This window comes from Meles meles, chromosome 6 (assembly GCF_922984935.1).
Source record: "Meles meles chromosome 6, mMelMel3.1 paternal haplotype, whole genome shotgun sequence".
Lineage (NCBI taxonomy): Eukaryota > Metazoa > Chordata > Mammalia > Carnivora > Mustelidae > Meles > Meles meles.
The window spans coordinates 3,619,246-3,645,987 of record NC_060071.1 but is presented as its reverse complement, the minus strand read 5'-3'; the positions used below and the strand labels follow the sequence as shown (position 1 = coordinate 3,645,987).

The 26,742-nt window shown below is 42.8% G+C and overlaps 1 protein-coding gene across 3 annotated transcripts in view; it reads left to right on the top strand.

The window, feature by feature from the left end:
- The window catches only part of ADAMTSL3 (ADAMTS like 3), a 344,936-nt gene that overhangs the window by 87,180 nt on the left and 231,014 nt on the right, over positions 1-26,742 (top strand). For all 3 annotated transcript variants that reach the window (XM_046010294.1, XM_046010292.1, XM_046010293.1), the window contains exon 4: positions 17,176-17,303. In XM_046010294.1, the coding sequence (XP_045866250.1) occupies positions 17,176-17,303 (128 nt within the window). The remainder of the gene's footprint in view (positions 1-17,175; positions 17,304-26,742) is intronic.

Genomic DNA, 26,742 nt, shown 5'->3' with positions numbered 1-26,742 from the left:
AAAATCAGTCATCCCATGGGTACGAGGTGGTTTCTCTTTGTGATTCTCCTTTCTGTTTCCCTAATGATGAGTGATGTTGAGCATCTTTCCGTGAGTTCATTGGCTATCTGTATGTCTTCTTTGGAGAAATGTTGATTCATGTCCTTTGTCCAATTTTTATTTATTTCATTTATTTTTAAGTTAAATTTAATTTTATTTAAAATCAATTAACATATAGTGTATTGTTAGTTTCAGAGGTAGAGGTCAGTGATTCATCAGCCCAGTGCTGATTCCATCACCTGCCCCCCTCAATGCCCAACCCCCAGTGACCCCATCCTCCATCCCCTCCCCTCTAGAAACCCTCAGCATGTTTTCTGGGGTTATGAGTCTCTTATGGTGTGTCTCTTCCTGATTTCATCTCCCCACCCCCATCCCCTATGCTCTTCTGTTTTGTTTCTTAAATTTCACATGTGAGTGAGATCATCTGATATTTGTCTTTCTCTGATTGACTTATTTCCCTTTGCCCAATTTTTAGTTGGGTGTTTCTTTTTTGGTTTTGGGCTGTTCTTAATATATTCTGGATCTCAATCCATTATGTGATGCATAATTTATAAATATTTCCTCCCTTTCTGTGTATCCCCTTTTTACTCCATTAATAGTGTCCTTCGATGCATAAAAATTTTAAATTTTGCTGAAGCGCCTCTATTCTTGAGTATGTCTTGGCTGACTGTAACATCTTCCTGGAGGGTACTTTTCTTTCTTTCTTTCTTTTTTTTTTAAATATCGTAGGTGTTGCTTCCCTGTCTTCTGTCATGAAGTGTTGCTGTGGAGAAGGCAGACTTTTCCCCTTTCAGGCGGCTTACTTTTACTACATGAATGCCTTGGAATTTCTCCCTATTTACATCCTCTAAGGCATGCATTCCCCCACCCAACCTTTTCATCAATTAGGAAAAAATCTAAAGAAAAAAAATTCAGAGACTAGTATAACAGATTCATGTTATACCACCCAGAATCAACCAATATTAAAGGTGTGTCATACAAGTATATACATACTCTACATGTATATAGTTCAAGAAATTTCTTGGGTTGGGTTCTGAGAGGCGGAGCTGAGATGAGGATTCACGTCCAAGTGGTTTGTTTGAGAAGTATTTCCAGGGGAGCCCAATAAGGGAGGGGGAAAGGCGAGACAGGGAAGGGACAAGGAAGGAGCACGGCCAGGGTGGGATTTCAGGAGTCGTCCCAGCCTCCACCTCGGCCGGCAGGGAGCCCTGGGGTATATGTCACCCTGCAGAGTGGGTGTTGCCTCAAGGCACAGGAGCTGGGTCTGGATCTAAATTTCCAAGTTTGTTTGTTTGCAGATACTATCCTCCATCCTCTTATTTTAGTGCCTTCACACTCTGAAGTGAATTAAAAAGTGAGTAAAAAGGTGTTACACAAAAAGGGAGGAAATATTTATAAATTATGCATCACATAATGGACTGAGATCCAGAATATATTAAGAACAGCCCAAAACCAAAAAAGAAACACCCAACTAAAACGTGAAATGCTTCACATTTCATTCTTGGAATTGGTTGTTAGTGACTTTCCTGTCTCTCTTTTCTTGGGTAGTCTTGCCAAGGATTTGGATCACTTTTCTTTGTCTTCATAGGAAGCCGGTGTTGATTGGTTGATCCTGTTTCTTCTCTTTTTGTTTTCCGTTTCGTGATTGCTGTTCACATCTTCATTACTTTCCCTCTACTTTCTGTGGGTTTCCTCTGCTGCCATTTTCCTAATGTCTTGAAGTAATTTGAGATCATTGATTTTTTTTTTCAGCTTTCTTCTTTTTAAATAGGTGTGTTTCAACTACAAATTGCCTCTATTTGCCTGCCGGAGTTTTATGGTTTCAGGTCTCACAACCATTTTTTTAAAGATTTTATTTATTTATTTGACAGAGAGAGATAGAGTGAGAGAAAGATTGAGCAGGGGGAGCGGCAGGCAGAGGGGGAAGCAGGCTCCTGGCTGAGCAAGGAGCTCCATGCAGGGGACTCCATCCCAGGACCCTGGGATCATGACCTGAGCTGAAGGCAGACACTTAACTGACTGAGCCACCCAGGTGCCCTGGTCATTAATCCATTTTGAGTTTACTTTTGCGTGTAGTATAAGAAAGTCGTCCAGTTTCATTCTTTTGCATGAGGCTGCCCCATTTCCCCAATACCATTTGTCGAAGAGACTGTCTTTTTCCCATGAGAGATTCTTTCCTTCTTCATCAAAGAGTAACGGACCGCATAGTTGTGTGTTCCTTTCTGGGCTCTCTGTTCCGTTCCCTCAATCCATGTGTCCGCTTTTGTGCTGGGACCACACTGTTCTGATTACTGTAGATTCGTAGTATATCTTGAAATCTGGGATTGTGATCCCTCCAGATTTATTTTTCTTTCTTAAGATTGTTTTGGCTATTTAGGGTCTTTTGAGGTTCGATACAATTGTTAGTGTTATTTATTCTAGTTCTATGAAAAGTGTTGTTAGGTATGGTATGCACACATAATGGAATATTAATCATAAAAGAATGAAATCGTGTCATTAGCAATAACATGGATGGAGCTAGAGGGGATAATGCTAAGTGAAATAAGTCAGAGCGAGGCAAATACCATGTGAGTTCATTCGTATGTGGAATTTAAGAAACAAAACAAATGAGCAAAGAAAGAAAAAAAGAGACAGGAAAAACACCAGTCTCTTAAGTACAGAAAACAAACTGACGGTCACCAGATGAGAGGTGGGTGGGGGATGGGTGAAATAGGTGATGGGGGTTTACACGGGGCACACGTCATGAAGAACACTGAGTGACCGTGTAGAATTGTGAGTCCTTGTATTGTACACCTGACACTATGCTGTATGTTAATTGTACTTGACTTTGAAAAATGGGGAAAAAATAAAAGAATCTCTCAAGTTCCAAATGGGGATTTTTTTTTTTTAATGTTCTTTTTATTGGTGTTTAGTTTATTTGTTTTGTGGGCAGAGAAAGTGCTTATATGATTTCAATCCTTTGAACTCTTGGGATTTGCTGCATAGCTCAGCTTACAATCAGGTTTTGTAAGCATTTTATAAACAATGCATGCTCTTGGAATGGCTGGTTATAGTTTTCTATACATGGGTATTCATTCCATTTGTAATTGAGTTGTTTCAGTGCCCTGTACCTTTACTGATTTGTTGTCTGTTGGATAAATTAGTAAGTGAGTTCTGTAGGAATCTTCCCCCATGACGGTGGATTTTTCTGTTTCCCTTTATAGTTCTATGAGTTTTTGCTGTATATATTTTGAGGTTATGTTATTAGGTACTTTGAGAACTTTTGTTCCATTCTGGAGAATTCAAACTTCAAACATTGTAATGCGTCTCAGTCCGTCTCTTCTTCTTAAGATCAACCGTGTCTGATTTGTATAATTACACTAAATTTATTTTGCTTAGTAGTCGTGTGTCTCTCTTTCTTTTTTTTTTTTAATCTTTTATTTTCAATCTTTGTGGTCATTATATTTAAAGAATGTCTCTTTTAGGGGCCCTAGGGTGGCTCAGTCAGTTAAGGTTCTGACTCTTGATTTTGGCTCAAGTCACCATCTCAGGGTTGTGAGATCAGCTTAAGATTCTCTTTCTCCCTCTCCCTCTACACCCCACTCTTAAAAGAATAAATGAGGAATGCCTCTTTTATTTGTTTTTTTAAAAAGAGGTTATTTATTTATTTATTTGACAGAGATCACAAGTAGGCAGAGAGGCAGGCAGAGGTGAGGGGGAAGCAGGCTCCCTGCTAAGCAGAGAGCCCGATGTGGGGCTTGATCCCAGGACCCTGAGATCATGACCTGAGCTGAAGGCAGAGCCACCCAGGTACCCAGAAATGTCTCTTTTAAACAGAACATAACTGAATTGTCAAATTTCACCCTGGTAGTCTTTGTCTTTTCATGGCCCATTTATTCTACTTGGATTTATTGCAATTATTGGTCTATTTGCATTTAAATCTTTCATTTTACTATGCACTTTTAAATATACTCATCTCATCTATGTTCTCTTTTCTCTCCGTTCTGCTTTCCTTTGGATTGGCTGCATATGTGTCCTTAATGTATGTTTTCTCATTTATTAATTCTCTTCTCTTCTGTTAGTGGTGACCCTCGAGATCAAACCATGGATCCTTGACTTAGGAAAATCAGCTGTAGATTTGTCCTTTTGTCTTCTTCCTAGATGATGCGAGAATCTCAGGATATCGCTTGTTACCCGCCGCTCTCTGACTCATACATACACCGCTGTTGTCACGTAGCTTAATTACATGCACGTAATTTAAACCCCACGAGCCGTTATAGTTGCTCTTTTATGTATTTGCTCTTTATTTAGGTTCATCCACATTTGCCATTCCTATTTTTTTAAAGACTTTATTTATTTATTTGACAGACAGAGATCACAAGTAGGCAGAGAGGCAGGCAGAGAGAGAGGAGGAAGCAGGCTCCCTGCTGAGCAGAGAGCCCGATGTGGGGCTCGATCCCAGGACCCTGAGATCATGACCTGAGGCGAAGGCAGAGGCTTTAACACACTGAGCCACCCAGGCGCTCCTGCCATTCCTATTTTGATTCCGCATTTCTTCAGCTCAGGTCATGATCCCGGGGTCCGGGGTGGAGCCCCACATTTAGTAGCCAGAAACCTACTTCTCCCCTCCTTCTGCTCCTCCCTCCTTCTTGTGTTCTCTCTCTCTCTCAGACTCTCTCTCTCTTTTAAATGAAAAAATTAAAAAGTCTTTTAAAAAATCCCACCTTTTACCATTTCCTTTAAGACTGCTCTGCTGCTGATGATTTCTCTCTATTTTTATATATTTCTATTTGTCTAAAAATGTCTTTATTCCATTCACAGAGGATTTTTTTTTCTTTTCTCGTTGTCCTCAGTGGGATCTCAGTCCATTACCTAGCACTCCATAACTGTCCAAACTGGCTTTTGTAATTGGCAGCATTTAGTTTTCCTTGCTAGTTTGTCTTACCTGCTATTGTGTTGGACACGCTTCATGATGACTTACCCAAGTATTGTGGATGATATCCTATTAGATTTTTCTTCATGTGCAGTACCTTCATACTTAAGAATTTCTTTTTAACCAAAAGTTAAAGCAAAGAACCTCATTGTATTTGGGCATTTTTATTTATGTATCTTGCTGTAGTTGGAGAGGAACTCGTTATAGTTCTTTTTTTAAGATTTTATTTATTTATTTGACAGAGATCACAAGTGGGCAGAGAGGCAGGCAGAGAGAGAGGGGGAAGCAGGCTTCCTGATGAGCAGAGAGCCTGATGCGGGGCTTGATCCCAGGACCCTGAGATCATGACCTGAGCGGAAGGCAGAGGCTCAACCCACTGAGTCACCCAGGCACCCCTGGTTATGGTTCTTTTCTAATTTGTTTAGTAGCTATGAAAGTTGCACTTGCAGAGAGAAACATTACCTAGATGTTCTCATCCATAACACTGGATTGTGTAGGAGTTGCTATGGAGAAGTGGCCCTGGGTGATTCCTGGGCTTCCCGGGGACCATGGTGTCCCATGTATTAGTGCCAGCATAGGTATGTTCCAAACTACGATTTGTCTACACTCTGGACATTTTTATTTGAGATTTTAAAGTACACTAATATTTTATATTTGCAATACTGCAGAGAGAAAGCCCATGGGTGCAAAGAGAGTAGAGTTTAGACAACAAGCATCATGGGATAACTTCTTACATTCTGTTTCTGTGTACACATCACTGAGTCATTGTTCAGTGAAGGTGGCAGAGTGCCGTTTGTTTTTTATTTTAAAGTTATTCGTGTCTATGTTTCTTCCTTGCTAGAACATGATATTGTTCTGTAGCAAGATTGTAAAGAATCTGACATCAGTTAGAGATACACATACCTATTGATTACCTTCAAACTGACAGTCATTCATTACCAACAAACCCCCAGTTCAGCCCCCAGGGGCCAGGCAAATTGTGTGAATCCTCATAGTGGCTGGGTGAGATCTGTGCAAATTGGAGGGCATGTGCCCTTTAAAAATCACGCAGCTAGGGGGCCTGGGTGGCTCAGTTGTTAAGCATCTGCCTTCGGCTCAGGTCATGATCCCAGGGTGCTGGGATCAAGCCCCGCATCGGACTCTCTGCTCAGTGGGAAGCCTGCCTCTCCCTCTCCCACTCCCGCTGCTTGTGCTCCCTCTCTCGCTGTGTCTCTGTCAAATAAATACATAAAATCTCGAAAAAAAAAATCGTGCAGCTGCACATTGGCTGTTTTAAACATGCTGCAGTAAATACAGCTGAGTGGACAGAGGGGACGCGGCAAGTGTACGGCAGTGGAATGTCACTTAGCTGTTAAAAAGAATGAAATCTTGCCATTTGCAATCACATGCGTGGAGCTAGAGAGTATTACACTGAGAAAAACAAGTCAGTCCGAGAAAGACAAATACCATCTGATCTCACTCGTATGTGGAATTTTAGAAACAAAACAAATGAGCAAAGAGGAAAAAGGAGAGAAAGAGAGACAGACCAAGGAGTAGACTCTAAATGGTAGGGAACCCGCTGCTGGTTTCTGGAGGGGGAGGTGGGAAGGTAGATGGGGAAACAGGTGGTGGGGACTCAGGAGGCACTTGTGAGAACTGGGTGTTGTATGGAAGTGTTGAGTCACTAAATTCTACCCCTAAAACTAGTCACACTGAATGTTGATCATACTTGAAAAAACTCATGTGGCCGTGCTTCGTTTGCATTACCGCCATGCTGGGATGTGGGTCCTGTATTGATTTCCTCTCTTCTTGAAAAGTCAGAAATGTAGATTGTTATGTACAATCTCCACATTTCTAAACATTAGCCAAGAAGTTCTTTTGGGGGCTAAGATATGCAATTATAGTTAAAAAAAAAATCAGGGGCGCCTGGGTGGCTCAGTGGGTTAAGCCGCTGCCTTCAGCTCAGGTCATGATCTCAGGGTCCTGGGATCGAGTCCCACATCGGGCTCTCTGCTCAGCAGGGAGTCTGCTTCCTCCTCTCTCTCTCTGCCTGCCTCTCTGCTACTTGTGATCTCTGTCTGTCAAATAAATAAATAAAATCTTAAAAACAAAAATTAAAAAAAAAAAATCAGATTCACAGGCCGGGCTCCTCCCGGGGCCGTGGGTTCTCTCCCTTTATCTTAGCGGGTGTCCAGGTGCTTCTTACGTCCATGACCCAGGGCACTAGGAGTCCCTCCTCAAGGGTAGGGTTTGCAGGTGGTTGAGGCCTGAATGAGATTCACATGTGTGCCACAGGCCACTTAGTACTGAAGCCCCAGAGTCACCCAGCACCCCCTTCCTCCCTGCGATCTGGGCAGCTGACCGGTCCGGTTGAATCTAGCTCCTGGAAACTGCATGTCTAAGAAAGTCCATCTGAAAAGTTCTCATCCTCAGACAAAAACGGTTTCGTAACGATGTATGGTGACAGATGAGAACTAGGCTCGTCGTGCGGATCACTGTGGCAGAGATAACTGTTGAGTCATCACGTTACACACCTGAAACTCGTATGTTCTGAATCAGCTGTATCTTGGCACAAAAGTAAACAAACAGCAGCACAAACCTTCACGTCCGCGACCTCCTCTTGCTGACCCTGCTGGTCTCCAGCCCGGGTTTTTGTCTCTTGTGTGCCCTGTGGGCTCTGTCCCTGCATTCCTTCCCCGCATCCCAGCGAGGGTAATTTTTCCAAAGTAACAATTTGCCCAAGTCTCTCCTCTGCTTAAAAATACATATTGCAGGGGGCGCCTGGGTGGCTCAGTGGGTTAAAGCCTCTGCTTTCGGCTCAGGTCATGATCTCAGGGTCCTGGGATCGAGCCCCACGTCGGGCTCTCTGCTCCGTAGAGAGCCTGCTTCCTCCTCTCTCTCTGCCTGTCTCTCTGCCTAGTTGTGATTTCTCTCTGTTGAATAAATAAAATATTAAAAAAAAATACATATTGCAGGGAGTCAGTAAGTGACGGTGCTGGAAAGCTTCCCCCGGCCTCCAGGCCTTCTCTCCATGCCCTGCCACCCTGTGCTGCCTGCAGACTGCATCAGTGCCCTCCCGGGTCCTGTGGCTCCCACTAGCCCTGTGGAGCATTGGAGACAGGGAGGAGGGAAGTGTATTTGCTTCCTTGGCTCTCACTGTAGGGTTGATATGAGCTGTAATTCTTTTTATTTTTTTTAATTTTTTTTTCCATTTTATTTATCTTTTTTTTTTTTTTTTTAGATTTTATTTATTTGACAGAGAGAGATCACAAGTAGATAGAGAGGCAGGCAGAGAGAGAGAGAGAGAGGGAAGCAGGCTCCCTGCTGAGCAGAGAGGCCGAGCAGAGAGGCTCGATCCCAGGACCCTGAGATCATGACCTGAGCCGAAGGCAGCGGCTTAACCCACTGAGCCACCCAGGCGCCCCTTATTTATCTTTTCAGCGTAACAGTATCCATTGTTTTTGCACAACACCCAGTGCTCCATGCAAAACGTGCCCTCCCTATTACCCACCACCTGTTCCCCCAACCTCCCACCCCTGACCCTTCAAAACCCTCAGGTTGTTTTTCAGAGTCCATAGTCTCTTATGGTTCGCTTCCCCTCCCCAATGTCCATAGCCCGCTCCCCCTCCCCCAATCCCACCTCCCCCCAGCAACCCCCAGTTTGTTTTGTGAGATTAAGAGTCATTTATGGTTTGTCTCCCTCCCAATCCCATCTTGTTTCATTTATTCTTCTCCTATCCCCCAACCCCCCATGTTGCTTCTCCACGTCCTCATGATATGAGCTGTCATTCTTAGTCACGGCCTTAGTGCCTCTCAGGAAACCTTTACACACGGCATCTGGCCGCCCTTGCTCCATCTCGCACGGGAGACCCAGGCAGATAACGTGAGTCATTGCATGCACAGAGCCTGCCTGGTGCCAGCCCGAAGGGCCGTGTCAGCCCTGGGCTTTCCCTCTGCCCTGTCCACACCTTAGCAAATCGTGGGTTTTTAGAATTCTCCTCAAATGGACCCCGTCTGAAGCTGCCCTCTGTGTTGAGCTGGGCCCTAGGTCTCTCCCTAACCCAGTGGACCGGATCGCTGTATACAGAAGGTCAGCCTCAGTCTCGGAAGTCTGGAAATGGTTCATCGGGGTTCCTTCATCTGGACCTGGAAAAAGCCTTAGTCACCGTGATTTGGGAAGCCTTTATAACATTTGCGGGAGAATTTTCTTTTACTAGAACAGGAGGTCCAACCAACCTCCGAATTAGGAGTTTGTGCAGAGGGTGTGGATGGTCAGTGCATCCGGCTAACTCAGGGAGGGCGCCGGATGAGGTGAGGAGTCACAGCTCTGGGGCAGGCCTCCCAGGTGTTGCGGCCGGCCAGAGGGATCCGGCAAAGAAGAAGCTTCCTCAGGGGCTCTCCGGTACTGTACCTACCCGGGGCTCAGGGAAGATGGACCTGGCTGGCTCACCCCTTCTGGTCTCCTGCAGAGAGAGGTTCCTAGGAAGAGGGTCTTCACTCCCTTTGGGGTTGCCATGGGAAGCAGGACTTGGCCGATGTGTTTGTGTTTGGGGAACAGTCTGAACTGTCATGTGCTTGGATGTGGAATGTGGTGTGAGCCCGAGCTGGAGAATGAGACGGAGCAAGTCACAGAGAGCCAGGAGGTGTAGACGTGTGTCCCGAGGGACCTGTGAGGGGTTTTAAGAAGGCGGTGGAATAGCCAGGACCACACTGTTGGAGAGGGTCAGCCAAACCCTGGAGGCCATTGGTCATGGGGGCCATAAGCTCTGGATAGCCAGGTGTCCTCCTTATCATGGTGTCAGTTACTGGAGGTCAACCACAGCCCTGAGGGAGACGGTCCTCCTTCTGCCCCAACGTCAAGAGGTCACCAGCGGCCTGACGCTGTGTCACATGCCACGTCCTCCCCCTCACTTCATCCCCTCGTGCAGGCGCTGAGCTGTCACACATCCTCACCAGAGGAAGCAGGAGTGAGAGCAACAGGATATTTTGAGGGAAACGGCATTCATCTAAACTTTATTATGTATATCGTTACAATCATTCTATTTTATTACGAGTTATTGTTCATCTCTCTTTTCTAAATGATTTTATTTATTTATTTTGGAGAGAAAGAGGAAGCACGCAAGCAGGGAAAGGGGCAGAGGGAGAGGGAGTGAGAGAATCTTGAGCGGACTCCCCGCTGAGCAGGGAGCCTGAGGTGGGGCTCGATCTCACAACCGGGAGATCAGGACCTGAGCTGAAATCAAAAGTTGGATCCTTAACCAACTGAGCCACCCAGGCGCCCGTGATTCATCTCTTCTTGTGCCTGTTTTATTTTGTTTTTTATTTTTTTTAAAGATTTTATTTATTTATTTGAGAGAGAGAGAGAATGAGATCCAGGGAGTGAACATGAGAGGGGGAAGGTCAGAGGGAGAAGTAGACCCCCTGCTGAGCAGGGAGCCCGATGTGGGACTCGATCCTGGCACTCCAGGATCATGACCTGAGCCAAAGGCAGTTGCTTAACGCACTGAGCCACCCAGGTGCCCTGTGCTGAGTTTATAAATTAAACTTTATCATAGGTATGTATGTGTAGGAAAAATCATGTATATGTACAGGGTTCAGTACTATCTGTGGTATGAGGCATCCACGGGGGGTCTTGGGATGTATCCCCATGATAAGGGGACAACTGTATACACTTTTCAGCAGAGGATCAAATGAACTGGAAAGGGAGAGGTAAGATCCAGGGGTAAGAAGCGTCTCTCATTAGTGCCTCACACACATCTTTAGTTCTGTGTTTAATATATTCCAGTTGAGTTGACTTGTCCAGTCTGTGTGACAGTTTGAGTGACATTTTTATGTCATTTATCCAATGCATACATTTAAAAAAATTTTGTCGTTAAAGGCTGTAAGGTCGTATTAACCTGAAAGAATGTATTTACTGTTAACAAAATCTGGGTCGTTTGTGATCTCCTTAAATAACCTCTGTGGTAACATTGGAATGAACATTTATTTGATGTCTGGGAAGTAATATCCCAGTGGAACTTATTTTATTTTGGGTTGATTTTAATATGGAGCTGTTAATATAGCATTTCCAATAAGTGACCTTATATGTGAAATCTGTGTTTAATTACTAACATTTTTGCAAGACTGGTGGAACTGTACTCCTTATTATAAGTCACAGATTTAAGAACTTGTCAGGAAAATATTTTATGATTTGATTTATGCATGGGGATCCATGAAAGGCAAGGAGTCCTTGAGTCTTTATGAGATCGTGAACACAGTTACTCCTACAATATTCTTGGCTTTTTCCAGTACTGTTATATAATGAGTAAACAATATCTCTCTTGAATTTTTCACCCAAAAATATTCCCCAGCTAGAGCTTCACTTAGGAAAATATGATTTCCTAAGAGATCTTGAAGCCTGATAGTTTTAACCAAACAGCATGATGTGGATTTTGCTTCCCTGAATGTGTTTCCATGGGTTTTCTTCTGGTGGTTTTTTTCCCCCCCTTAAAAAAAAAAAAAAGAACTTTTATTGGGTGTTTTATTGCATAAACAGTACATGTTTGTTGTATAAAAGTGGGAACCGTAGATAAGCCAAGGGAAGAGACTAAGAAAGCATCTAATCCTAACACGGTTACACAATGAGATGAACCAAGCCCGAGACCCCACTGGTGATCACATTGCGGGAGAGGGGCTCATAGGGACGCGTGAGGGTCCGCTGGCACCTTCTGCAGAACTGGCACGTCCTTGGAAAGCGCACATTCCTAAGGAGGCTCTCTTAACCAGATGACAGGCGCCTCTCTGTCAGCGTCGTCTTGCTCTGGGGCCCTGTGTGCGTCACGGTCCAGGCCCGAAGGCTGCTTCTTTGTCATCACGCTCCTCCAGCACCTGTCACCTGCTGCTGCCTGTCCTGCGGCTCGTCCAGGCCACTCCTCCAGGAGCACTGGTTCTTGAACTTCAGAAGCCCTTGGTCTTTGTTCCTGTATGGGAAATTCTCAAGTGTGTCTGGGTCGTGAGCATCCGTCAAAGGACGGGTACCCCTCGTGTAATAACCTGGATACAGCCAAACGCTTCTGAAAAACAGAAGCATAGCTCTGCTTGCAACACAGAGAGGGGAAAAAGGAGAAGTCCCCAATGAGATACCGAGAGAAGGTTGTGGTCAGGCGAAACCCAGCAGCAGGTGCGTTCCTTCCAAGATGCAAACTGTCCGCTGCCTGTACGATAGGTCGGCGGCTGGGTTTGCTGGATTCCTGATGTGTAACATATAATGTACTAATAACATGGCATTCAAATAATTAGTTAAGACAGCTTGTGGAGATGCCCTTGAGGAGGGAACCGGGAACGGTGGTACCCAGCTGACAAGCCTAGAAGTTGACTCTTCAGAGTTACCTTCAGGCCAGACATCAAGCTGACACCCATCAGCCAGCTTTCATGGTCCCTGGAGTTCAGGGCTGGGGCCGGCCACAGTGGGGCTGCCTAACACCCCACCTGCCTGACCTGGGCCGCCGGATGGCTGCTTTCTTCCCTCCCCCCAGCTTCTTCTGCCCCTGACACTGGATGATGGTGCTGGGTATTATTCCTTATTTTTATTGTCACACTGAACTGTGTCCCCAGATTCTAAGTCTGATTAGTTGGCTGCTGATTTGGCATTACGGCCTGCTTACTACTTTAAAAAAAAAAAAAGGCAGAAATATGCATTAATGGAATTCTGTAAGATTAGGGAGCTATGTCCAGCACATTTACCAGGGACCTGGGTGGAACAGGGAAGTTGCAAAGCTGAGCAGAGTGGCTCATAGGCAGGTGATAGGGTTGGGTTCAAATGGATCTCGACACGCCAGCGCTCTGGGCCAACACCAGCAAGAGGACATTCAGTAGTGATTCATGTTAAGTCTTGCAGAAGCGAAGATGGGAGCAAGCAGGTTCTCTGTCCCTGCTTTGAAAAAGATGCTATTTTGACCTTATTGAGACATTCGCTTATTACATTTATGAGATGAGGTGTGATTTGTTATATGTGTGTTGTTTTTGTTAAATCCCCCTGCAGTGAAGGTTGTCATCTCCATTATATAGGTGAGTTTTAGAAAGGTTAAGAAATGTATCCAGAGTCATAGTTTTCGAGCATTTTGTGATATGGCCTCTGTGATGGGATCCAAGAAATGGTGTGTCTGAAAAGGAAGAGAGGGAGGGAGGGAGGAGAGAGAAAAGGGAAGGAGGGAGGGAGGGGAGAAGAAGAGGGAAGAAGGGAGGAAGGGATGGAGGAAAGAAGGGAGGGAAGGAAAGAGGGAGAGAAGGAAGGATGGATGGAAGGAAAGAGGAAACTCAGATTTTATCAGAAGAAACCTGGAGGGTTGGTCAGTGTGTGGTCCGTGTTGTATTCTGGACAGTACATTTTAAGATGAAACACGTGCACACTTAAGTGTGTGCAGAGTAAATATTCGTGGAAAAGCTGGGATGGTTGAAGGGAAAGCTAGGGCAAGGTTCTCGAGCAGAAGCTGATGGAGACTGGTGGTCCCCTGCCCTGGGAGGAGGTCCGGTCCAGGAAGGAGCTGCTGTGTCAACATCAGGAGGAATACACAAATGTATGCGTCCAGAAACATCCCAGTGGTGCTTTCTTCTGCCACCAAGAAGATTTTCTCTGACCGTCTGTGCTCACTGTGTGCTGCTGGCATCGGGGGGAGAGGCCAGAACTGGGTATACGTTGGGAATATTACTGCTGCTCTTTGGGTGAAGAAGCATCCATGAGAAGGAGGGTGGGGAGACCGGCTGGCAGAAGACAGCAAAATCCCATCATCATCTTCCCAGCCAAGGGCAGGAGAAGAACTCGAGGACCCCTCCCAAGATGTGTTTTTTTCTGTTTTCTTGGCAGGGGGGGAGGGGGGGGCAAATATCTCACTGACCTAACCAGAGAGACCAAATGCCTACCTTTACAACATGCCTATTTTAGTTATTTTAAAATCAAGATTCTTTTTGTTTTTCTTTTTTTTGGTAAGTAAAAGTGGAGAAGTTATGGAAAGAAACCCGACTCTAACTATAAACCGAACAGATGGGATAGTGGGAATAAAAACAAATTAAAGCAATATTGCAAGGAACTCTCAACTTTCATTTAAAAATATATACGATGATGTTTTTCAACTTTTCACATTCAACCTATCGGTAGATCGGGTGACAAAATGAAAAATCAATTTCAGCTGTGTATATTTTAAACATTTACCTAAACGATTTGGACTTACCAGCCCAGAAGTCCAGATGAATGTATTAAAGTGCTATTTGTGTGTGCATCCGTGTATGTGTGTGTGTGTTTTATGAATTAGAACTTCATTTTACATTATGTTATAGACAGGATGCAGTTCCACTAGGTGACATTCAGTGTAGAAAATGGAACTGAACGGTGATCTAATTAGAACAGTAAATAGTACGGGTTTAATCAGCCAGTCTTCCTGATGACAGAGTTGATCAGTTCCCAGACATTTACCCTTTCCTTTTGTTGGACTATTCCCGAAGTGTTGCCTTGAGCAGGACCGTGCCCGGGGTTATAAATAGGTAGCTTGGCAAGAAGCCATGAAACCCACTGACTGGTGAGTCTGGGGTGGAAATGATTGAAAAATCCCTCCTTGGTTCATTATTCCACTTCACTTTTGAAAGCCCTTTTTACAGATCCCCCTCTTAATTTAAAAAAAATTTTTTTTGAGTTAGATGAGGTAACATGGCCTAAGGGCTTAAGGAAGCCCGTGTAATATCTATTTCAGCCGTTCACTGTGATTTTATTAGTATTAGGGTTTCCTTCATAAACGTCCTGTTCTCCGACTTACAGCTTCCCTGTTAAATTCTCTCTGACTTGAACTTTTCTCTGCATCGATGTGGTCTGTCTTTGCTTGCTTACAAACGTTTAATTCAAGTTTAAAAGTGTTTGCTTTGAAAAAAATTTTGTTTGAAAAATGCAGAGAAACAAAAACAAAAGAAGATAAAATCACTCAGAGTCCTGGAACCTGGAAGTCGTCATGGCGAACGTTTTAAGTTAACTCACTCCTTTCTCCGTGCGCTTACACGGTTACCTATATGAAAATGATGCAGTCTTCCCCTGTGCCCTAAGGATTGCCTTTTATCCCCTTCTTAAAAAAAAAATTATTTTTGAAAAAGATATCCAAAAAAATGCAAGGTCAGCTAAAACTAACACCCATTACAGCACCCCATGGGTTCATCAGATAGAATGTTTCGTCGTATCGGCTTCAGATCTTTTATGAGGGTGAAGGGGCTATACGACATTCAGCTGGTATCCCTTTGTTGCGGACAGTGTCTGCTCCGAGCCCCACATCCTCTGTTCTCAGAGGCAGCTTGACCATTCCAACCCCTATGCTTGTCCTTGCAGTATGCTTTCGCGTGTACACTCACATACCTGCGCCTTTATCAAAGGATGGAGAGATTGCAAATGCCTTGCGTGTTTTTGTTTTAATGTAAATAAAGTGGAAGTTTAATGGAAATCTAGTCTTTTCCTTTATAGCTTCTACCTTTTTTTTTTTGGTATAGAAATAAGGGTTTTATTGGTCACAATTTTAAGAAAAGCTGTTAGCTTAAAAAATATCCTCTTTTTTAATTTAATTTTTTTTGTATGTGTGTGTGTTCCAAAGTTCATTGCTTACTTTGTTGACCTATCTAGGACAGCCTTGCCTAGGTCAAGTCTATAGACTGTTTATCTATAATTTTTCTACTATTTTAGAGTCTCAGTGCCTTTAATAAAAATTTCCAATGTATCTGGAAATCATTTTGGTGTATTTTCTGAAAAAGTCATTTATTTAAAAAAATAATTTATTTCAATGGGAAAGGGCAGAGGGAGAATCTCAAGCAGACTCCACACTAGGCATGGAGCCCAATGACCTTGGGCTCCATCTCATGACTCTGAGATCATGACCTGAGCCAAAACCAGGAGTCGAATGCTTAATCAGCTGAGCCATCCAGGCATCCTGGTTTTTGTTTTGTTTGTATAAACATTTGTCACTCTGACTTGTGGTTCTATCTTACCTCCTTATACTTGGGTCTGTTTCTGGACTCTTCTTTTTTAAAAAAATTAATAGATTTTCACTACTTATCACAATGCCAACTCTCTGCTCTTAATTGAGGCAATTTCCCTCCAATTTCCCTTCTTTTACAGTTTTTTTCTTGGCTCCTGTAGACTTACTCCACCAGATGAACTTTGGAATCATTTTGTCAGGTTCAATAAAAATTCCTTTGGGGATTTTGGAGTTGTTATAAATTTATAGATTAATTTGGAGAGAAGTGACATTTTATAGTTTCATGTCTACCCATTTAGGACTATGTACATTTCTCCATTTATTCAACGGAGCCTACTCTAGGCCCCTTAGTGAAGTTTTGTAATGTTATGTAAGTAAGACACATCATTTCTTTTCATATCTACACCTATATCTGTCTATATATTTTTATTTATTTTTAAAAAGATTTTATTTATTTGACAGACGAGTTCAGAAGTAGGCAGAGAGGCAGGCAGAGAGAGAGAGGGAGGAAGCAGGGTCTCCACTGAGCAGAGAGCCTGATGAGGGGCTCGATCCCAGGACCCTGAGACAATGACCTGAGCTGAAGACAGAGGCTTTAACCCACTGAGCCACCCAGGCACCCTGTCTATATATTTTTAACTTATACCTGTCCTCCTCTTTTCTTTAGAGTATCCCAACATAAGTCAATGGTGGCCATTTCAGAAGACTATTTAAACCAAATTAATTAGTTGGTTTAATTAGTGGACGCTTCACTATTTTCTTGGATTCCCAAGGCTTTAGTTACATTGTTTTCTTGGGATGGGGCCCATTTCAGGAGATTTCACAAATCCTCATGCAAAATAATTTCCTTGGAGCGAGCGCCTCTCTGCCTGACAGAAGGGCAAGCCGGGATTTCAGTGGTGAGAAGTCTTAGGTACAAGCTGGGACCCTGCTCTGTCAGTTATAAAACATAACTTCGTCTACTGAAATTTTGGAATGATAAAATTTCAGAGTCACAATTGAGCTTAGAAGGTGCCTGGACAAAACCTTCATAAGGTGGAAGGGTACTCACGTGTCTCTAGTTTCCATATAAAACTGTCGTGTGTGTGTGTGTGTGTGTGTGTGTGTGTGTGTGTGTATTTAATGTAGCCATTCCAAAGCAAAGCACTTTTAGGCAACTTTCTCTCTGTGAACAACTTAGAATAAGACCGGAAAAAAACTGGAGAAACGTGGGGATGATTCTAGCATATGCGTCTTAACTTACTGTGTTTTTTCACATTCTAGACCTCAAGAAACACACGTTCTGATGAAGAGAAGGACAGCAACTGGGATGCTTGGGGCAGCTGGAGTGACTGCTCTCGGACCTGCGGGGGAGGGGCGTCCTACTCTCTGCGGAGGTGCTTGACTGGGAGGTGAGTGGTGGTCTTAGGGCTCTTCTCTGTGGGTGTCAGTGCCTTTGAAGGATGGGGCTGGGGAACAGCTTCGCTTCTTGGCTTCGGAAGGTACTAGGACGGTGATATGACATCTGTTGTGTATAAACATCAGTCATCCTCATGGTGCCATATTTAAATAGCACTGACCCCATTTTCATGAGTGGCCATAGTCCATCCACCTGAGACTCCCAGCTCCAAGGAGCCTGGGGCGCTAGACACTTCAAACTTTGCAGGAGAGAAGGCCGGCATGTTAAGTCACTGGCCCCAGATTGTCCAGACTAGGGACAATGGCTCAAGTCTTCTAAATTCTACCCTTAAGTATCTCAGTTTTAGTTCATTTCTTCTTCACTTTTTCTGAGCAACCCATCGATTAAGAAGGTAAGGCACGTTCTGTTTTCACACCTTAGGTATGCTTATATTACTTAATGTGTTAAAACGTAAGATTGGCTTCTTAAAAAAAAAAACCATTAGTTTTTTATGATGAGCTCACACTCATCATTGTTTTTGGGACAATTTGAGGTAATCCTCTGTAGGGCCATTTAAATCCCAGCCAAGGATTTGCCTCGGCTGTCAGGTAAGACCGAGCCCCAGGTTGATGGAACCAGGTGTCCTGGTTCTGGACCAAAGGAAGCCTCCAGAATCATGGCAGGTGCCTTCAGATATGGGATACTGAAAAGCAAAAGGGTAAGTTGATTTTCCCTGGATGGTGTCAAGGTGTAGATCAGAAATGCAGGGAGGACACATTTTGTTTGGCGCACATCGGGATTCGTTGATGTCGCTGTTCTATGGGATATTAAAGAGTGACTACATACACCTTCCAGTTTCCTTGAGACCGTGCACGGCAGGGCAGATGGGAGGTCATGATGTGGCCTTGCAAAGGAGGACTCTTGGTTCACTGCAGGACAGCAGGGGAGGCTGTTGGAGGCGCTGTTGGTGTCATTACCCCAGGCTGAGCTCTAACTCCGAGCACTGGGCTCTTCGTGAATGGTTGCAGAACTGAACCCAGGGATTAGTCTTGCACAGACAAAGTGGTGTATCTGCTTCCCCGGTACCGTTACCTTGGGGAGGAAGTGAAGACCCTGTTACTCGTGTGTCATCCTGTGTGGAAGGATGACAGGATGTGATGCTGTACCGGCGGGTCTCGAACTGCCTGAGGCCTGCAGTAGGAGGACGAGGTGCCTCTGGGCAAGGGTCAGGGAGGGGCTTCTCATGTGTGGAATAGGATTTTTTTCCCACTGCTGTTCAGTCATTTGGGGGAGAAGTTTCCAGCATAGAGTCTGGTGCCCAGAAGGTAGGACCTCGGCACCGCTCTGTCGCCTCCAGACCTGAGGTCTGAATGATTTGCAATCAGTGGTGGGATTCAATTGGAAAAGGAATGTGGTTCATTCGTGGTTGTCTTTTTTTTTTTTTTAATAGTATGTACTTGTATTTGTTAAAAAGAACCGGAGGAATGTATTGAAGACCGTGAATGACCACTTTCATCATTTTGTCATACAACCCAAACGCATACATATTTATTGATTATTTTGTTAATTAAAAAATGACTTTGATTTTGTCTGGAGTATAATTTTGCTAAGTGATCTATTTGTGTGTGTGTGTGTGTGTGTGTGTGTGTGTGTGAGAGAGAGAGAGAGAATGTGGTGATCGTGCATCTTTTCTCTCCTAACTGGGGTCAGCTGATCATTAAACACTGCAGAGAAGGAAGGGAAGTTGCTGAGCTTCTTCCGTCTTTTCTGCACCTATTCAGGAAGGGAAGTTTGGGCATGATGAGAGCAGCAGGAGAAGGAGGTCCGCCTTGACATTGGAGGACATGTCTCGGTGCCCCGTGGTTTGGCAGACGTTTAAAGCTGCTCCTTCTGTTGTGAACACTCTGATGCATTTCTCTGAGGCAGTTTCCCTTTTCTCCCAGTCCCTTGGCATGTCTTGCCAGCAGTGCCCTTGAGATGTGCTGTTCACAGTCCTGTCTTGGCATTGCTGTTGTTCCTTCAGCTCCTGGACCGTAGGCACACTGCGGGTGTCCCCCTGTTGACGTCTCCTCACCCCTCAGTGGCCATCTTGGCAGGTTCCCAAGATAGCACTGTGCTGCCTGTCTTGCCTGTGGCCCACCTCTGGCTCACCAGAAACCCTCCTGTGAGCTTTGCTAAATGGACTCTTGAAGTGCTGGGATTCAGTGCCGTAAGACTTATTCTTCACACACAGGTGCCGTGACCAATTTCTCTGTCCTTAAATTGCTGAGGTATGAATTAGCCACCAGTCAACTGCAGGAGACATGGGTTGAACTCTTTAAGGGGTGCCCCTAAAATATCATCCCCTTGGTCTGGGGCTAGCAGATTGAAGCCCTCATCACTTTCTTTTTTCTTAGTGGGGCAGAGTGGAAGTAGGATCATAGCACACACTTCTCAAGAACTCTTCAGAAATCCTTCCTCTATGTAATCCTCCATGAAAGGTCTTCAGCACCAGATCCTTTTAAATATTTTATTTATTTATGTGACACACAGAGAGATCACAAGTAGGCAGAGAGGCAGGCGGGGGGGGGGAAGCAGGCTCCCCACCGAGCAGAGAGCCCGATGCGGGGCTCAATCCCAGGACCCTGAGATCATGGCCTGAGCTGAAGGCAGAGGCTTTAACCCACTGAGCCACCCAGGCGCCCCCAGCACCAGATCCTTTAAAAAATCAATCAGTCTTCTATTATCTATCTATCATCTATCTATCATCTACCTTCCAGTATAGCTAAAGGACAGTATTAGGTTAGTTTTAGGGGCATAGTAAAGTGACTCAGAAAATCTGTACACGCTTCAGTCCTCACCATTATAATTGCACTCTCAATCTCCTTCACCTCTTTCACCGACCCATGACCCCACTCACCTCCTTTCTCATGACTATCAGTTTGTTCTCTGTACTTAAGACTCTGTTTCTTGGTTTGTTTCCTGTTTTCTTCGTGTTGTCTCTTAAATGGCATTTGTTTTTCTCTGACTTACTGCACTTAGCATTATACTCTCTAGATCCATCCATATTGTTGCAAATGGCAAGATTTCATTCTTTTTTGTGGCCTAGTAATACTCTACTCTGAACACATCTTCTCTATCCATTCATCTATTGTGGGCACTTGGGCTGCTTCCATAATCTGGCTGTTGTAAATAATGCTGCAAAAAACACAGGGGTGCATATATATTTTTAAATTAGTGTTTTCATTTTCTTTGGGTTAATACCCAGTATGGAATGACTGGATCTCTTGGCAGTTCTATTTTCAATTTTTTAAAGAATCTTCATACTGTTTTCCACAGTGGTTGTACCAGTTTGCATTCCTGCCAACAGTGCACGAGGGTTCCTTTTTTCCCACATCCTTTGCTGAAACTTGTGGTTTTTTGTATTTTTAATTTTAGCCATTCTGACAGGTATGATGTGATATTTCATTGTGGCTTTGATTTGTATTTTCCTGATGGTGATGGGTGATACTGGGCATCTTTAATGTGTCTGTTGGCCATCTGTAGGTCATCTTTGGAGAAATGTCTCTTCATGTCTTCTGCTCATTTTTATTGGATTATTTGTTTGTTTGTTTGTTTTTTGGTGTTGAGTTGTGTAAGTTCTTTATGTATTCTGGATGCTAACCCTTTATCTGATGTCACTTGCAAATACCTTCTCACCAGAGAAGGTGCCTTGATATATGCAAGAAGTTCAACAATTATGAATTAAACTAACACAGAGCCTGCCCTCATAGTTCTTATAGGAGAGGGTATGGAACAAAGAATTCAGAGAGGGGGAGCAACATATATAAAGGTGTTAGAGCAGGAAATGAAAAGCAGCTTTGATGCCAAGAGAACCCCAGACAAAGGAGACAGCAGAACGGGCCAATATTGAAGAAGGTAGATTTGTGGGCCATGGTAAAGAATCTGTTCTCAGACTTTCAAATTTCAAACCTAGTAAAATTTTTAAAAAAGGGTATATTTGGAATTAATATAAGTTGTCAGCTTTTTTATTTAGTCAAATAAGGACACAAATAAAAATGAACAAACAACTTGACTGTGGTCTACCATCACAGACTTTTCAAAAAAGAATTAGAATCAGAATCTTGTCATTTCAACGTCTGAAGGTAGGACGTACTCTTGGATTTAAAAACTTGTCTTTAAATTGAATTCATTTGGCTTTATGAAAATCCACTCTTTTGCTCTTATTTGTCTCACTTGACTTTGGATTAATAAAAATGATTGCAGATATTAACAGCTCACTGATGGGCAACTGGAACCGGAAATTTGAGAAGTAAACGTAGTCATGGACTCAGAACCTGAGATTCTAAGATCCCTGAAGGAAGCAATATGCAGAAAAGTGATTTGATCTGAGCTATACTTTTCATCCAGGCACTCACTGATTCTTAAGCAGTGAGAGGCAGAGAAGCCAAGGAGGAAGCAGTTACAAAGAGGTTGAGAAGCTAAGCAGATTTATTGATGGTCTCATGGTCCTGGAACATAAAAATTGGGGTTCAAAGCCCTGGTAGACACCTCAGGTGATACACGGGTATTCCTGATGGACTATACGCTAGGAGAAAGGTTAAAAAAAAAAAGCAGTCCTAAATAGACTAGATATTATTAAGACTGAAACCCAGTTTTGAATGAGCTTAACTCTACTTTGAGTGATAAAACGTGTTGTTATTTCAACTGCCTCCAGGAAGCTTTAAAAGAAGAAAAACCTAAAATACCCTAGAGGAAGATGACATCAACCTGAGATTATACCAGTTTTCATAGATCATTCCCATAATTTATTTATTTTATTTATTTTTTTTAAAGACTCTATTTATTTATTTGACAGAGAGAGAGAGAGAGATATCACAAGTAGGCAGAGAGGCAGGTAGAGAGACAGGAGGAAGTAGGCTCCCTGCTGAGCAGAGAGCCCCATGCGGGGCTCGATCCCAGGACCCTGAGATCATGACCTGAGCTGAAGGCAGAGGCTTAACCCACTGAGCCACCCAGATGCCCTGATCATTCCCATAATTTAATAAAACATTACCAGTCTTATGATGAGAGAGGATCAAGAAGAAAAACAGACAATAGAAAAAGGTCCTGGAGCTATTAGATCTATGTATGGAAAACAACAACAACAACAACAACAAACCCTGTAATAAATATGTTTATAAGCATAGATGACAAAACATAGGATTTTACCAGAGAACTGGAATCTGTAGAGTCAAATGGAAATTTGAGAACAGAAGCCTGTGATAGCTAAAATTAAGAACTAAATAGATGATGTTAACAGCAGATTAGAAATAGTAGGAGAGAGTAGGTTTATAGAACTATCCTGGCTAAATTATAGAGGGAAAAACACAGGAAATAGAATAATGAAAAAGTCTAAATCATGTGCAACTGGACTCCTAAAAGGAAAGGAGATAGAAAATAGAGTAGAAGCACTATTTGAAGGGATAGTAGCCCAGAATTTTCCGAAACTTCTAAAAGTTACTACATGAAGATGTTAAGCTACAAATTCAAGAAGCTTTGCAAACCCCAAAGAGAGTAAGTACACATAACCACATTATAGCAAAATCTTAAAAGAAGCTGGAGAGAAAAGATCTATTATCTTCAAAGGAGCAAAAATAACATTGGTAAATTCTCATTAGAAGATAATAAAATGACCTGTTGAATATCTTGAACGAAAATAAGTATTACAATAGAATTCTCTACCTATTGTATTGAAAAATAGCCTTCACATGTGAAGGTGAAATAATGATGTTTTTAGACAAAAACTTCAGAACTCTTTGGTATCTGAACAGTGTTCAAAGAAGTGCTAAGGGGATTTCTTCAGGTAGAGAAAAAATGTCCCCATATGGAGGATGGAAACACAGGAGGAAAAGAAGAGCAATTGAGAATAGAAATGTAAGTGTCGATTAACCACTTAAAGCAATAATAGTAAGATTTGTGGGAATTAAGTATATGTAAAATTAAAAGAGAGGGAAACCATGACATGAAATTTGGGAAGGGAGCAAATGGAGTTAAAATGATCTAGTGTTTTTGAATTGCCTGGAAAATCATAGAAGTAACTAACTTATCTTTGACTTTTCCGAGTCAGGGATGCATGTTGTTGTATTTAGGATTACCGTTAAAAGCATAATAAAAAGTTATATAACAACCAGCTATCATAGAGAGAAGTAGAATAATGATAAAATACTTGATTGATTCCAAATAACTCACGAAAGAGAAAACTGAAGGGGAGGAAATGGAGGTAGAGTGGGTGTGACAAATAGAAAGAAATGGTAAAATGGTAGATGTGAACCCCTAGATATATCAGTTGTTACCTTAGATGTATATGGACTAGGTAGTCCAGTTAAAAGATAAAGTTTATTAGAGGATAAAACAAAAATCATACACTGTTTACTAGAGACAAATGTTAAGAACATCTGAAAATCATAGGAAGCTATGACATGTGACACTAAATGAAAGGAAATTGGTGACACTATGCTGGCGTCAGAGTAGAAACTAAAGAAAGAAACGTTGTCAGAAAGAGAGGGATCATCTATATCAAAACTTGGAAGATGTACCTTAATCCATCCTTACAGGCAAGTTTATAGCCCAAAACACATGTATTAGGAAAGACTTGGCTGCAAACAGTTGATGGTCAAAGCTTCCATTTAAGCAACAAGAGCTAATTTTTAAAAATACATATATACATGGGGTGTTTGGGTGGTATGGTCAGTTAAACGTCTGACTCTTGGTTTCAGCTCAGGTCATGATCTCAGGGTTGTGGGTTCAAGCTCCATGTTGGGCTTTGCACTCAGCATGGAGTCTGCTTAAGACTCTCTTCTTCTCCCTCTCCCCTCTGCTGTCTCTCTGCCGAATAAATAAATAAACCTTTAAAAAAGAGTGTGTGTGTGTATCTCCAAGTCCCTGGTACAAAATACCAGGGGTTTGGATTAGAGTCAGTATTTGGTCAAGTCCCTTGTTAATTTAGTTCTGGATCTCCATGGAAGAAGTGTCCTCTTACTGGGTGAGAAGCACTTGTCTGGGTCTGCTACAGCTCTGGGTCAGTATCTCCATACTGGGAGATCATCAGGAAGCACAGTGGAAGGCATTCATGGGAAGAAATTTGCCTTTCTGCTGGATGAATTTCTTTTCTATGATTCTCGTGGGTTTCCTTTATTTGGAGGTAGTTCCAGCACTATCTGAACTAGGTCTGCATACCTATCCGTATGTAACCCTTCCAGAGTACCAGAGCCCCTATAGGCACTGAGATTTCACAGGGACCCACATCCAGTGGGATCATATGTGCTTTGCATTTTTGTCTTATGCTAGCCACCCCCATCCTGTTAATAGCTGGGAATTGTGTCCACTTTAATTTACTGGGTATAGGAAGGTTCTCCTATGGATCTCTTTTGCCTACTTCCAAGGCATTTCTTTCTTCTTCCAAGGCAATGCACTTTCTTTCTGTGTACAGGGAATAGTATATTTCTACACCCCCTTTAATTCAGACTTGCTACACTGTATCTTGAAGTTCCTGGCTTGTGTCTACCTCTTTGGATTTCCAAGTATGATATAGAGATGCCCACTCATTAATGTGCCTTGTCGATCATTTCAGTATGCATTTGTATGGGGGAGGGAGTTCAAAGTAGGTGTTCAGATTACTATTTCTATTTAAAATCTCTTTTTTTTTCTTTTATGTTTTTCTTGAAGTTTTACCTCTGGCCATTTGGAAATTATATATATGATCTGGGTTTTTTTTTTAACTGATGATTAAATTGAAGATGTTCAAAAGCCATATTTTAATAATTACTTTATAGCTATCAATGCCCATAGCAATGCTGAAATAGTTTCTTCTGATTTCTCCAATGCGAGATGATGAATGTTTTACACTTTTCCTCTTCACTTCTGCTTCTTGGGTTTTGTTATTATCATTGTTTGGGATTTTATGTTCAGCTTATTGGCAGCGGCATTTTCCTTTCTGTCTTTTCTTCTGTAATCCTATTTCAGACCTATGTGGAAACTTCATTGTGTGTGTGTGCATCCATGATTTCGGTGCTCATTATCAGTCTTCTTAATTCTTCATTTTGAATCACTTTGTTGGCAGGGCTACATCTTGAGCTGTGCTTCTGGAATTTAAATGTGCATATGAATCACCTAGGGATCTTGTGAAAATATAAACTTTGATTCAGTAGGTCTGGAGTGGGGCCCAAGAGCTTTCATTTCTAACAAATTCCCGGGTGATGTCAATGCTGCTTGTCCATAGACCACACTTCAAGCAACAGGGCTTTATGGCCTTTTTAATTTCAGGAAAAAGCTGTGGATCTTATACTTTATGAGCCCTTATACATCTGAAAATGTCTTTCTCTTGCCTTCACACGTAAACAGTGAATGGCTTATTTAGGCATAACATTCCTGAGACAGAGATTTTCCTTCTCAAGACCCAGAGGTTCTTTTTCCATCACGTTGGGTCTACACTGTGGCTGCCCACAGAGCCGATAGGCCAGTTTGATTTTTTTGTTGTTCGTTTGTAGATAACCTATTTGCTCTGTCTAGCAGCCTATGGAAGACTTAATTTTTTTTTTCATCAAGTCAAGAATTCTATAAAGTCGTGTCTAGCTCTCAGTCTTTTAAAATTTATTTCTCCCTGACACATAGCCCCCATTTTTTGGTTGTGCAGATTTAGATCCTTATTTATTGTAGGAAAATTTTTCTTCTATTGTATCATTCGCTGTTGGTTCTTGCCCCTTTGTTCTGGGCCTCATGAACATCTATTACTTCCGTCTGCCTTCTGCTTCTGTTGTGTGCTCTCCAACCACTTTCCTCTCTTTCGTCTTTTTGTATATTTGGGGGTGATTTTTTTTTATTTGTTTATTTACAGCATAACAGTGTTCATTGTTTTTGCACCACACCCAGTGCTCCATGCAGTACGTGCCCTCCCTATTACCCACCACCTGGTTCCTCAACCTTCCACCCCCCCCGCCCGCCCCTTCAAAATCCTCTGGTTGTTTTTCAGAGTCCATAGTCTCTCATGGTTCATCTCCCCTTCCAGTTTCCCTCAACTCCCTCTCCTCTCCATCTCCCCATGTCCTCCATGTTATTTGTTATGCTCCACAAATAAGTGAGACCATATGATACTTGACTCTCTCTGCTTGACTTATTTCGCTCAGCATAATCTCTTCCAGTCCCGTCCATGTTGCTACAAAAGTTGGGTATTCATCATGGGGGTGATTTTTTAAAGACCCTTGCAACTTGAATTTGTGTGTGTGTGATAGAGAGAGAGAGAGAGAGAGGTCAATTTATTGACTTCTAATGAAGTTTTAAAATGCTCCTATGGCATATTTCTTTCTTTCTTTTTTTAAAGAAAGATAGAGCGAGATCACAACTAGGCAGAGAGGCAGGCAGAGAGAGAGAGAGGAGGAAGCAGACTCCCTGCCGAGCAGAGAGCCTGATGCAGGGCTCGATCCCAGGACCCTGAG